The sequence below is a fragment of the Coregonus clupeaformis genome, chromosome 21, assembly GCF_020615455.1.
Source record: "Coregonus clupeaformis isolate EN_2021a chromosome 21, ASM2061545v1, whole genome shotgun sequence".
Classification (NCBI taxonomy): Eukaryota; Metazoa; Chordata; class Actinopteri; order Salmoniformes; family Salmonidae; genus Coregonus; species Coregonus clupeaformis.
Window position 1 is genome coordinate 28824128 of NC_059212.1, and position 14846 is coordinate 28838973.

General features: G+C 43.8%; 1 protein-coding gene across 1 annotated transcript; it reads right to left on the bottom strand.

The window, feature by feature from the left end:
• Positions 1-391: 391 nt before the first annotated feature.
• Positions 392-11646, bottom strand: LOC121534615 (dnaJ homolog subfamily C member 5-like). The gene is made up of 5 exons (XM_041841191.1): positions 11592-11646; positions 9554-9677; positions 2001-2214; positions 1647-1818; positions 392-840 (listed from the first exon to the last, which is right to left on the bottom strand). The coding sequence occupies exons 2-5, from the start codon at positions 9658-9660 to the stop codon at positions 755-757; spliced, it is 579 nt and encodes a 192-aa protein (XP_041697125.1). The 5' UTR covers positions 9661-9677; positions 11592-11646; the 3' UTR covers positions 392-754.
• Between the last annotated feature and the right edge of the window lie 3200 nt (positions 11647-14846).

Genomic DNA, 14846 nt, shown 5'->3' on the forward strand with positions numbered 1-14846 from the left:
TGTACCTAGACTTCACCCCGGATGGAGCCTTTCGAACAAACACAGGCAAGTTCCTGCTTTGACTGTTGAATAGTGGGCTATAACTTATGTTTAGAGTTGTCAATCAGTAAAAATTGCACTATAATGCAAGAATGCTTTTGTAGAAAATATGCAAGTTAGCCTACATCTGCGAAATGATTGAGATCAATGTTAAAAGACTCCAGTCCACCTCCCAATGACAAACATGATCTATTGCGAAACAGTGGTCACCTAATTTTTTAAAACTAATTAATGAATGATACTGTAAGCAATACCCCAGTCCCACATTGACTCAAAACCTGTCCTCAGGCTATAGACTTTAAAAATATATATACCACACTCTTACCAATAAATCAGATACCCTTTCATGTTGACTGTATAGATAGATAAAATCATACATTTAATTTCGACAAAATGCTTTAGTTGTATTTTATACATACACGTAATCTTTACACACTGAGCTATTTGCAGTGTAGGTGACAAGCAAAACCAATGCACTCCAGAGTGTTTAGTTAAGTGAATGGAGATGATGGATTGGTTTTGCAGGGGAACAATGACATCAGCTACATCCAATGAAAACCAAAAAACTGAAATCAAGAAAAGTGAGAGAAGAAAAAAAAAAGCACTGATTTCCAGAGAATGTAATGGGGTTTGTGTGGGAACAGACATTGACATAGAAATGGGCTGTGTAGTGTTTAAGTAGTCTAGTGCCTCTCCTGTTTGTAGACGTCCAAGTTCAGGTGTAGCTTCGGTACCCATCCCCGATCAACTGTGTCTTCTCACTGGCATCAGTTGGCTGGTGCACAACTGGAGTGTCCACATCTAGGATTACACAACAATGTGAATAATGACACAAAAAATCCCTACAATATCAAATGATCAGCATAGATACATTTGTCCTTCTTATTGTGGTATTTTCTCTCATTCTGTTCAGGGATACATTGATGTTAAACTTTAAGCTATTTAACGGTATGTTTAGTTTTTTTTTTTTTTTTTTTTTTTTTTTTTTTTTTTTTTTTTTTAGTTTGTTTGTTGTTTGCAGAAGATATAAAGGTATGTTTAGAAATTATTTGTTCATCTATTATTTTCCCATGATGTTATGGGAAATTGTTCTGACTGGCACAAGAATGATGTATCACATCAACACAAATCCAGCACACCTACACATTGTAGATAATTGCTCCTTAACTTCCCATAATTGATGAGTTGGCAGAAATAATTAGCTATTTATCTGGCTACGCTGCTTCCCATACATTTTAAACATGTAATAAAACTAACATTCACAGTGATAATTAGTCTGGTCATACATTGTTGTGTATGTGGGCAGTAGTCATGAACTTTCACCTCCCTCCATGTTTGTGTAAAGTAAGCTCACCTTACCATATGGGCATTGGTCATCAGTTCCTTCTTGTGAAGTGTGTTAGTGGTGTGACGGGACCATCTGTCTACTGGTGCTTGCAAGCCGCACACTTTAACTATATCAGTTGTTGTTCCCTTTGCCTCTTGCCCTCCTCAAGTGTGAAATGCTTGTGTGTGAGCCTGTGTGAGTTTATGTGTGTGTGTGTGTGTGCGTGTGCGTGTGTGTGTCTCTGTATATGTGTCTGCCCTCACTGAGTGTGTCCCCTCACCAGTTTCCATGTTGTGCTGGATCTCCTCCTCCAGGTCTTCAGGGGAGACATAGCTATCTGTTCCCTCTCCAGGGTGCATGGGCTTTAGCTTCCCACAGCAGCAGTTACAGCAGCAGCACAGGCAGCAGCAGCAGTAGCACCCCGTTATCACGCCACACAGGGCAAAGAGACCCTGACAGGAGAGAGATATAGGTTAACACAACACAAACAAACCAACATTCAATCATGAACTAATGCACACACACACACACACACACACACACACACACACGCACACATGCAGTGATTCACAGCACTCTTTCCCCTCTATGCACAATCAAATCATCCAGGGACTGTATGATTGTGAAGGCTCACCTTAGCCCACCAGGTAGAGAGCATGAAGTAGGTGTTGACATTCTCCTCTCCAAACTGCTGGGCAACGTAAAGGCCAAGGGAGCCGTAGCTGTCATAGATGTTTCTCTTTGTGATGTCTGACAGAATGGAATTAGCGCTGTTGAGCTCCTTGAATTTATCTGCCGTCTCTGGGTTGTCAGGGTTCTTGTCCGGGTGGTATCTCAGAGCTAATTTTCTGAAAGGCATTCAAAAGTAAACTAATGAACACTCAATAATATTGATTTAAATGGATAAAAATCAGGGTAGAAAATGGACAGCAGAATTGGTGAACCTCTCATTTGTGGTTTCAGAAACTGGAGGAGAGATGGTGTGTAAAGCTAGAGGTTGTATTGTCTGTTTAGTGTTTACCCTACAGCTCTATGCTCGCTCTCTAGCTTGTATTTCATTGACATATCTAGACACACACTTGTTTGTATAGGTTAGTTAATGAACGATTTGATTAGCCCTGCTGGAGCTAAGCCCACCACCCCATCTAGTGTCTGGCAGAAGACAACACAGGGGAGATGTGGCGTCTGATGAGGTGAGTGAACATGAAAATGTATTTTTTACTATTATAAACTACTTCAGAGTTAGTGATGTTCATAAAAATGGCTAACGCAGGATCAAAATTCGGAATGAATACAGTTCAGAGAATATAAAACATGAATATGATTAAGGGTTATTCGTGTCTGCATTTACAGTTTTTCTCAGTCGCTTTGGTGCATTTTTCACATCATCCTAACATGTGCAAAATAATAAGTGCATTTCTCAGAACAATTTGTACAAACTGCAATATACAATAGATATGTTTCTAAAGCTAGTCAGTCACTAAAAATCCTTAGTACATCTCTCAAAAGTAAATATTCATACCAATGATCATGTCAGTGTCATCAGAATGATAAGTCATTGAGTCATTGTTCACGAACAAGGTTGTCAAAATGTTTAGGCATGTTGTCAATGGAACTGTGTACTTTGACAGTATTACCTGATGTAAACTTAGGCTACAGTTTGGATGACAGTTACTGTATTGAAAATGCACAAGGCTGCACTTCTATGGCATATATCAATTTCAACAGTACTATTTACATATTACTGTATGTGGGTTATTGATTGAAAGAGACTGGACAACCCAAGGGGCACAAAGGAAAAAAAACTAAATTAGAAAGAAACACAGGAAACCACCCCTAAGGCACAACTTTGCCCACAGCACTGTTCTAGTGCTGTCTCTACACATCCAGACGTTCCTGTCTGTCAGCCCACATATTCTCATCCACATCACACCGGATATTTTCCCTTCCAATGCAACGTGGAAAGAATCTTTTGGAATGCCTTATCCATCCTCTGCAGGCGTCTACTGTGGTGTCCTCACATGCTGCATCCATTGCAGCCAGCAGGGTCATCTGTGTGTGTGGCTGACGATCGTACACCTTCCACCTCCATGCTGAAAAGAACTCCTCAATTGGGTTAAGGAATGGTGAATAAGGTGGGAGGAATTCTATGAGCATCCTCGGGTGGGTCACAAACCATTGCCTTATGATGTTTGATCGATGGAAACTCACATTATCACAAATGACCACATACTTTGGCAAATCCTCTCTAAACAGACCCCTCTCATCATCAGGGATGAGAGCCCTGTAGAGAGTCTCTAAAAAAGTTGAGTAGATGCTGGGTGTTGTATGGCCCTAAAAGGGGGATATGGGTTAGGACACCATGCTCCGAAATAGCAGCACACATGGTGATATTTCCTCCCCGTTGGCCTGGCAAATCCACAGTAGCTCTGTGACCGATGATATTCCGACCCCGCCTTCTGCATTTGGTCAGGTTGAAGCCAGCCTCATCCACGTATACAAAGTTGTGAGAGGGTTCACTTGATTCCAACTCCATTATACGCTATATCCCAGAACACACAGTTGAATTTGTTTTGGTAAGGAAGAGTGACATAAAATGTACATATATTGCATGTTCCTTCCACAGCAATGGAAATGTGTGCAGTTTATGCTTACTGTACTATGTAACACTATAAAATGTTGCTGTAAAGTAGTTACATAGATATATGTTTTACCTGTACATACTGGTACCGTAGCTCCTTAACTCTGTCCTCATTCCTTTGGAATGGTACACGGTACAGCTGTTTCATACTCATCTGGTTTCTATGCAGCACCCTGTCGACGGTTGAGATGCTAACCGTATGGATGTTTTCAAAGACATCGTTGTCTTCTATAATGGTCCTTTGTATTTCCCTGAGTCTCATGGCATTGTTTGCTCGGACCATGGTGCAAATAGCCTCCTCCTGTTGAGGTGTGAAAAGGCGTCCTCTGCCACCGGTTTGAGGTAATCTTGCAGTCCTATGTGTGGAAAAATGCAGTGATGCATCGCACACTTTCACATAGACAAAAACTATGCGAACACACATTTTACTGTAAAACATACAGGTGGGTGCATGTAAGGTGCAGTATGTATCTGTATAGAGTATATTTCTGTATGCTGTGAAATACAAGTGGACTACTGTAATATGAAGCATTGTAGGAAGTATACAGTATACTGCTTATATACAGTAACAGTGCACTGTACATTGGTGGACATACCTGTTCTCTCTTCGAAACGTTTGTACTATTGAGGACACGGTTGATCTCCCAATATTCGGCTGCACCCTTCGACCCGCCTCAGCCATTGTAAGGCCATGATTGACAACATGGTCTACAATAGTGGCCCTTATGTCATCAGATATGCGCCTATGTCCTCTTCTGCCTCTTCCTCTGTTTTGCCTTCCACCACGCATCCTTGCTCCTCTTCTTCCTCCTCTTGGCTGTTGACCCTGTTCGTTTCCTGGTCCATCCATTATTGGAAAATTGCAACTCTGTGTTGTGGTCTGTCTATATATGCTTGCCAATTGATTCTTCATGAGATGCACCTTTGAGCAATTTAGACAACTGGTTGATTGTTGGTTGAACTAACACTTTACATTCCTTCATGAGTGAGGGTTAATTTCACCTGCACGATTCAGCAATTTACGTTTTTGTACAAAAGGTCTAATAGAAATGTGTAAAACTATGCTTGACAGTTTATGACAAATAGTTCAACAATTTTGCATGTAATGGCTTATGCAAGGAACTAATGCCTAGATGTTTTGAGGGGTAAGACTATTCAACAGAGACCCATCTACTATATTTTGATCAACATGACATGAGCAATTGAAAATGTGGAAAAAAGCTGACACTTGTACATTATCAATTGCAATATGTACAAAAGCAATTGCAATTTGTTCAAAGGAATAAGAAATTGCTTTAATGATGTGCACAAGTGACTAGATGATTTGGAATTTGTACAAGTAGTATCAAGAATTGCACTTTTGATCTAAGAAATGCACCAAAGCGACTGAGAAAAACTGTAATAATAGCATGTCAGCTACCATTTCCGACAAAATAGGTCATAGGGGCATAACACATACACTCCCCTACATACAGTGGGGAGAACAAGTATTTGATACACTGCCGATTTTGCAGGTTTTCTTACGTACAAAGCATGTAGAGGTCTGTAATTTTTATCATAGGTACACTTCAACTGTGAGAGACTGAATCTAAAACAAAAATCCAGAAAATCACATTGTATGATTTTTAAGTAATTAATTTGCATTTTATTGTATGACATAAGTATTTGATCACCTACCAACCAGTAAGAATTCCGGCTCTCACAGACCTGTTAGTTTTTCTTTAAGAAGCCCTCCTGTTCTCCACTCATTACCTGTATTAACTGCACCTGTTTGAACTTGTTACCTGTATAAAAGACACCTGTCCACACACTCAATCAAACAGACTCCAACCTCTCCACAATGGCCAATACCATAGAGCTGTGTAAGGACTTCAGGGATAAAATTGTAGACCTGCACAAGGCTGGGATGGGCTACAGGACAATAGGCAAGCAGCTTGGTGAGAAGGCAACAACTGTTGGGGCAATTATTAGAAAATGGAAGAAGTTCAAGATGACGGTCAATCACCCTCGGTCTGGGGCTCCATGCAAGATCTCACCTCGTGGGGCATCAATGATCATGAGGAAGGTGAGGGATCAGCCCAGAACTACACGGCAGGACCTGGTCAATGACCTGAAGAGAGCTGGGACCACAGTCTTAAAGAAAACCATTAGTAACACACTACGCCGTCATGGATTAAAATCCTGCAGCACACGCAAGGCCCCCCTGCTCAAGCCAGCGCGTCCAGGCCCGTCTGAAGTTTGCCAATGACCATCTGGATGATCCAGAGGAGGAATGGGAGAAGGTCATGTGGTCTGATGAGACAAAAATAGAGCTTTTTGGTCTAAACTCCACTCGCCGTGTTTGGAGGAAGAAGAAGGATGAGTACAACCCCAAGAACACCATCCCAACCGTGAAGCATGGAGGTGGAAACATCATTCTTTGGGGATGCTTTTCTGCAAAGGGGACAGGACGACTGCACCGTATTGAGGGGAGGATGGATGGGGCCATGTATCGCGAGATCTTGGCCAACAACCTCCTTCCTTCAGTAAGAGCATTGAAGATGGGTCGTGGCTGGGTCTTCCAGCATGACAACGACCCGAAACACACAGCCAGGGCAACTAAGGAGTGGCTCCATAAGAAGCATCTCAAGGTCCTGGAGTGGCCTAGCCAGTCTCCAGACCTGAACCCAATAGATAATCTTTGGAGGGAGCTGAAAGTCTGTATTGCCCAGCGACAGCCCCGAAACCTGAAGGATCTGGAGAAGGTCTGTATGGAGGAGTGGGCCAAAATCCCTGCTGCAGTGTGTGCAAACCTGGTCAAGACCTACAGGAAACGTATGATCTCTGTAATTGCAAACAATGGTTTCTGTACCAAATATTAAGTTCTGCTTTTCTGATGTATCAAATGCTTATGTCATGCAATAAAATGCAGATTAATTACTTAAAAATCATACACTGTGATTTTCTGGATTTTTGTTTTAGATTCCGTCTCTCACAGTTGAAGTGTACCTATGATAAAAATTACAGACCTCTACATGCTTTGTAAGTAGGAAAACCTGCAAAATCGGCAGTGTATCAAATACTTGTTCTCCCCACTGTATTTACAGTTGAAGTCGGAAGTTTACATACACCTTAGCCAAATACATTTCAACTCAGTTTTTCACAATTCCTGACATTTAATCCTAGTAAAAATTCCCTGTCTTAGGTCAGTTAGGATCACCACTTTATTTTAAGAATGTGAAATGTCAGAATAATAGTAGAGAGAATGATTTATTTCAGCTTTTATTTCTTTCATTACATTCCCAGTGGGTCAGAAGTTTTCATACACTCAATTAGTATTTGGTAGCATTGCCTTTTAAATTGTTTAACTTGAATCAAACGTTTCGGGTAGCCTTCCACAAGTTTCCCACAATAAGTTGGGTGAATTTTGGCCCATTCCTCCTGACAGAGCTGGTGTAACTGAGTCAGGTTTGTAGGCCTCCTTGCTCGCACACGCTTTTTCAGTTCTGCCCACAAATGTTCTGTAGGATTGAGGTCAGGGCTTTGTGATGGCCACTCCAATACCTTGACTTTGTTGTCCTTAAGCCATTTTGCCACGACTTTGGAAGTATTCTTGGGGTCATTGTCCATTTGGAAGACCCATTTGCGACCAAGCTTTAACTTCCTGACTGATGTCTTGAGATGTTGCTTCAATATATCCACATAATTTTCCTTCCTCATGATGCCATCTATTTTGTGAAGTACACCAGTCCCTCCTGCAGCAAAGCACCCCCACAGCATGATGCTGCCACCCCCGTGCTTCACGGTTGGGATGGTGTTCTTCGGCTTGCAAGCCTTTCCCTTTTTCCTCCAAACATAACGATGGTCATTATGGCCTCCAACCTAAGTGTATGTAAACTTCCGACAACTGCTGTGGGGATGTTTTTCATCGGCAGGGACTGGGAAACTGGTCAGAATTGAAGGAATGATGGATGGCGCTAAATACAGGGAAATTCTTGAAGGAAACCTGTTTCAGTCTTCCAGAGATTTGAGACTGGGACGGAGGTTCACCTTCCAGCAGGACAATGACCCTAAGCGTACTGCTAAATTAACACTTGAGTGGTTTAAGGGGAAACATTTAAATGTCTTGGAATGGCCTAGTCAAAGCCCAGACCTCAATCCAATTGAGAATCTGTGGTATGACTTAAAGATTGCTGTACACTAGCGGAACCCATCCAACTTGAAGGAGCTGGAGCAGTTTTGCCTTGAAGAATGGGCAAAATTCCCAGTGGCTAGATGTGCCAAGCTTATAGAGACATACCCCAAGAGATTCTTGATACACACAGGAAACTGTTGAGCATGAAAAACCCAGCAGCGTTGCAGTTATTGACACAAACCGGTGCGCCTGGCACCTACTAACATACCCCATTCAAAGGCACTTACATATTTTTGTCTACGCCCATTCACCCTCTGAATGGCACACATACACAATCCATGTCTCAATTGACTCAAGGCTTAAAAATCCTTCTTTAAGTGTTGGTGATCGCGTGCCCACTGGAGACGCTTCTTCTTGTTTTCATCTGATAGGAGTGGAACCAGGTGTGGTCATTTACTGCAATAGCCTATCTTTGACAAGGACCGACAAGTTGTGCGTTTCGAGATGACGTTCGGCACACCACTGTTGTACTGCGCTGTTATTTGTCTGTTTGTGGCCTGCCTGTTAGCTTGCACAATTTTTGCCATTCTTCTTTGACCTCTCATCTACAAGCTGTTTTCGACCACAGGACTGCCGCTGACTGGATGTTTTTTGTTTGTCGCACCATTCTCGGTAAACCCTATACACTGTCATGAGTAAAAAGCCCAGGAGGCCGGCCGTTTCTGAGATACTGGAACAGACGATCATACCATTATCATATAGATGTGATAAATGTGATAGTGATAGATATAGATGTGGACTCTACAAGGTGTTTAAAGCGTTCCACAGTGATGCTGGCCCATGTTGACTCCAATGCTTCCCACAGTTGGGTCAAGTTGGCCGACACTTAAATATTTTATCTTGCCCATTACATTTTAGTCATTTAGCAGACGCTCTTATCAAGAGCGACTTACAGTTAGTGAGTGCATATATTTTTCATACTGGTCCCCCGTGGGATTCGAATCCACAACCCTGGCGTTGCAAGCGCCATGCTCTACCAACTGAGCTACAGGAGGCCCTCTGAATGGCACACATACACAATCCATGTCTCAATTGTCTCAATACTTTAAAATCCTTCTTTAACCTGTCTCCTCCACTTCAACTACACTGATTGAAGTGGATTTAACATGTAACATAAATAAGAGATCATAGATTTTACCTGGATTCACCTGGTTGGTCTATGTCATGGAAAGTGCAGGTGTTCTTAATATTTTGTTCACTCAGTGTAGCCAGATAGATAGATAGATAGATAGATAGATAGATAGATAGATAGATAGATAGATAGATAGATAGATAGATAGATAGATAGATAGATAGATAGATAGATAGATAGATAGATAGATAGATAGATAGATCGATGTGAACTGCTGGTGCCTTTGTTGTCAATTCCCACCTGTAGGACTTCTTGATGTCATCATGGTTACAGCCTTTCTCTAGCCCCAGAACTTGATACAGAGACTCTCCCGAGGTGGACAGAGAGCGCTGCCTTGGTTCAGACATCCTACAACCATTACCTGCTGGAGAAAGAGGGGGGACAATGGTAAATTAGATTCAAACCAATACAACCATTCAAAAAATACACTCAGTCAAACCATGTAACTCTTATTTGACAGCAAAGAAATGCACAATCAAGAAATTATCATCCAAAGGTACAAAATAGATACCTGGCTTCCTTGTTCTAATTTTATGCTGCAGTAGCCATCGTATTTCTTTACAGTATTTAAGTACTCTCTACCTGGTGTATGGTAATGATGGAGTTGCAGTGGACTGCTAGCTACTGTTTGTCAGACTAAACCTGAGACGCGGTTAAATGAAACATTCATAAACTAGAGGGCTTGAGTTTCACAGGCCACCAATGGGCCTGCTATACACTCCTGTGTAGGCTTGATCAGGTTTCAGCCAAGACGGTCTGCTGCTTGAATTGTGTGTGACTGAATGTAGGCACGACAACTCCTGGGTAGGGGTCTGAGAGAACAGAGGGGAAGATGCTGGAGATGAACCACACTCAGACTACTGAGAGGGCTCTTCTTTATAATCACTATGACTAGGGACTGGGGGTCGAGAATCAATATGGAGAGAGGATTCTGTAGTTTCTGTATCTGGTTTCTAAAACAAGAGGTTTATGTTGATATGAAGTTCACATGGCAGGTTTACTTTTCAAGTTATCATCTCAAGTTAAACAGGTGTTTTGACCACCCAAAGATCACTCCATCGAGTGATTATGTGTACAATGATTATTTATGATGTAGTGAACCAATTTGTATCTCTTCTTGAGGCAAAATGTTGTGATTTCTGTTCACATTTAAAATATTTTAAGGTAGGGCCTACATTCACAATTTCATAGGAAATAGCGCCACATCCAGTAGTTCATGGAAATGGGTAGGGGAGGATAGTTGTGAATACTCATTTTCCCAGTGTGCAAAGGTTTGTTGTAGCTTACTGTCACTATTGTATGTAATAGCATATTTTCATCGCAGGGTGGTGACAAACACACAGGAATGTTTGGTGTATTGTTACATTACTGCAGTCTGGAGGCACTGAAGAACTTGGAAAAAATGTAATTGTAATGCCATATAACGTTGTACATATAATGTAATGCCAGTGACAGCTTAACAGCTTAACAGCTTCTACCCCCAAGCCATAAGACTGCTGAACAATTAATCAAATGGCTACCCAGACTATTTGCATTGACGGTGCTGCTACTCTCTGTTTATTATCTATGCATAGTCACTTTACCCATACCTACATGTACATATTACCTCAATTACCCCGACTAACCTGTACCCCCGCACATTGACTCGGTACCGGTACCCCCCGTATATAGCCTCGTTATTGTTATTTTATTGTGTTACTTTTTTTTTTTACTTTAGTTTATTTAGTAAATATTTTCTTAACTCTTATTTTTCTTAAAACTGCATTGTTGGTTAAGGGCTTGTAAGCATTTCACGGTATTCGGCGCATGTGACAAATAAAATGTGTTTTGATTTGATTTTACATATAAAGTATCACATTTGAAATGAGAATATAGTATCAGATTTGAAATGACAACACATAAGGCATATGGCTGATAAAGTGAACAAATGGCAGGAGGAGTGAATAGTTTGTCCTTCCTGTTTTAAGAAATGTCGTCTGACGTAAATGCAAATGTTCCTTTGGGAGAAAAAAACCCTGTCATTGATTCTGCTTAGAGTGCACCTCTGCTAATCTCTGAGCCATAATTGTTATTTGGACTCCTCCCTGTGGGATGACATGTGATGGTGGTGACTGAGCACACAGTACACACACACACACACACACACACACACACACACACAAACACACACATAAACACACACACACACACACACACACACAGAAACACACAGACAGCCAGACAGCCAGACACACAAAAACATGAGTGTGGGTCTCCTGGGAAACAATGGAAGACTCACCTGTGCTGTATTAGTGGCTTCCTGGCTGGCTCCTCTAGGGTCCCGTTGACGAAAAGCATGTCTACACTGGGACTAGTCTGTGGTGAAAACGCTGTGCTGGGGAAATCATTAATTGAAATGAATACCCTTTGACTTGGCAGTTGAAATAATAGGTGTAGTAAAGTTTCAGTTACAATCATAGAGAACCTGAAATGTAGAAAAGTGTATTAGTTGTGACGTCACGAGAGGCTACACAGCTTTCAGCGGGATTGCTCAAGTAGTGCAAGGAGACAAGGTTCAAACAAAACAAGGATTTTATTATAGGTCTTGGGAAATTAACGAAAATATAACAAAATTCTGTTCTCTTGTGGCTCTTTAAGGGTTAACAGTTCAGGGATGTCTCTTCCACATCCAAAGTCATAACTCTCACTCGCTCAGATAACTTTTCCCCAGCCTTACTGTAGTCCACGTTGCAGCTAGTGGCCAACCCAGCAAAACGTCCTTCCAAATGTCCCACACGTATTTCCACCGGTGCATATATCCAAAGGTGAGTATTTCCCCAAAGGTAAGTATCTCCAAATCCTTATATTCCTCCTGGAAGTGGACGTGCAGCACTCTTGTCCTCCAGAGAGCCCAGGTTGGAGACTGTGTCTCTTCCCTTCCCAAACCTTCAGCTCATCAGCTCCTCATTTGTTTCAGCTGCGTGGGAAGATTGGCCATAGAGGGGTGGAGTTCCCGACCATACCAGCAGATGGAGCCATAGCTGTCTGGGTTTGCAGCCACCTCAGGGGGATGTAACGTCCCTCCAGGACACAGCCTCTCGTGACATCACACATCCCCCTCCCTCGGGACCGACGTCCTCGTCGGGTAAAGGCAGCGAAGAAGGCATCCCGCCGGGAGAGGGCGTCCGCATTGCCGTGGTGCTTGCCAGACTGCTCTCTCTTCAACTCCTCCAACTCTAGGACCAGGGACTCAGCCTCCTGTTGTCTCTCCTTGAGTTTCTTACTGAACGCATCAGCCTTGGTTTTAGCAGAGTTTAGCTTCTGTTGAGCAGCTTTCAGTTCCTTCTCTCTCTCTGCCTCCGCATTCTTCATCTTGTTCTCCAACACCTTGTACTTCTCCTCTGCCTTCTTCTGGACCTCCTTACTACTGCGCAGGGTCTCCTCACACTCCTCGATGGTCCTGCGCAGCCTCTCCAGCTCCTCCTGTTGCTTAGGGAAGGAGCTCTGTTGGAGTTTAGCCTGGAGGATATCTAACTCTTCTGTCTTCATGTCTAACTGTTGCTTTAACAAACGATACCTCTCAGCGGTCCCCTTCAGACCAGACAGTTCTTTGTCCAGATTCTGTAGCTCCGTCTCTGTGTCGGTCTGGGCACCTGCCATCCCTATCAGAGCCCGGGCGGGAGTGAGTAACTCGGAGGATTGCACCGGAGCCTTCCCAGGATGAGTCTTGCCTCTCCGTTTCCGAGGTACTCGGGTTATCCTCTCCTGAGACTCTCTCCAGAGTGGGTAAAAGGCTGGGCAGTCTCGTCCAATTAGGACAGGGACGGGAGGGAATCAACCACCCCCGCCGTCGTGTGTATGGTTCCCCGTGTGCTGGTCATTGTAAGTTCAGTAATGGGGTATTCTCTGGTGTCCCCATGGACACAGGAAACTGGGAGGACTTTCCCCGGGGGTCAGACACGTTGGGCCCACCAAATCCTTACGCACCAGGGTGGCCCGGCTACCAGAATCCAGTAAGGCCTCCACATCATGGTGATTCACAGTTACCGGGCAGGTGGGGGGGTCGATCTGGGCCGCCATCTACGACTCCCAAGAGCGAGGCAAAACGGTGTGTGGGTGCTGAGCTGGAGGACTCCGCAGTGGGCATAGGTTCATCGGCTGGTTTCCCACACTGCCAGGAGATATGTCCCATCTCCCCACACCGGTAACACTGTCGAGTTTCCCCCCTCCTGGTGTACTCTTCTTGGACCCGCCTGGTTTCTGGCTCCCCCTGGAGCCGGGATAAGTCCTGACGTGGCTGGGTTCGAGACCTTGGGGGTCCTTTGGACGGGTTCTTCCCATTTGTGGTGGGGCCGCACTCCTGGGGTCTTTTTCGGGAAGCATTCAGCATCTCCGCTGTGGCCTGGTACTTTTCCACAGCTTCCACGGTCAGATCAGCCGTGGTCAAGGCCTGTTGACTGATGAACCGTTTTGCCTCATAAGGCAGGGCGCGTAGGTAACGATCCACCACAACGGCCTCCACCACCGCCGCTGCTGTATTCCTCTGCGGATCCAGCCATTTCCTTGCGATTCGGACAAGTTCATGCATCTGCGCCCGAGGAGGTTGGTCTGGTTGGAAGGTCCAGCTGTGAAAGCGCTGGGCCATACCAAACTTTGTGAGTCCATATCTGCTGAGGATCTCAGACTTCAGGGCATCATAGTCAGTAACCTGGTCAGGGCCCAGGTCCCGGACAGCATTCAGCGATTCCCCGGTTAGAAAGGGGGCTAACAGACCAACCCACTGTTGCTTGGGCCAGGCTTCCCTAGTGGCCGTGGCCTCAAATGCATGCAGGTATGCCTCAATGTCATCGGTAGCTCCCATCTTAGATATAAAGTCACTTGCCTTTATTGGGCGGGTATTTTGGACCACCCTCTGTCTCTGCAACTGCAATTCCTCTGCCTTCAGAAGGTTGGCTTTCTTTTGCTCCTCCAAGAGAGCCACGTTTGCTTGCATCTGGGCTTGCTGGCCAGCAACAAGGGCTTTCAATATGTCCTCCATTTCAGTCGGCGGGAGCCTACGGCCAACTTGGAAAACTGGGTGATCAAACCTTCGGTATCCTCCTCTGACATGCACTATTAACGCTTGAGCGTGCCCGTATTCTCCACCATCTGTGACGTCACGAGAGGCTACACAGCTTTCAGCGGGATTGCTCAAGTAGTGCAAGGAGACAAGGTTCAAACAAAACAAGGATTTTATTATAGGTCTTGGGAAATTAACGAAAATATAACAAAATTCTGTTCTCTTGTGGCTCTTTAAGGGTTAACAGTTCAGGGATGTCTCTTCCACATCCAAAGTCATAACTCTCACTCGCTCAGATAACTTTTCCCCAGCCTTACTGTAGTCCACGTTGCAGCTAGTGGCCAACCCAGCAAAACGTCCTTCCAAATGTCCCACACGTATTTCCACCGGTGCATATATCCAAAGGTGAGTATTTCCCCAAAGGTAAGTATCTCCAAATCCTTATATTCCTCCTGGAAGTGGACGTGCAGCACTCTTGTCCTCCAGAGAGCCCAG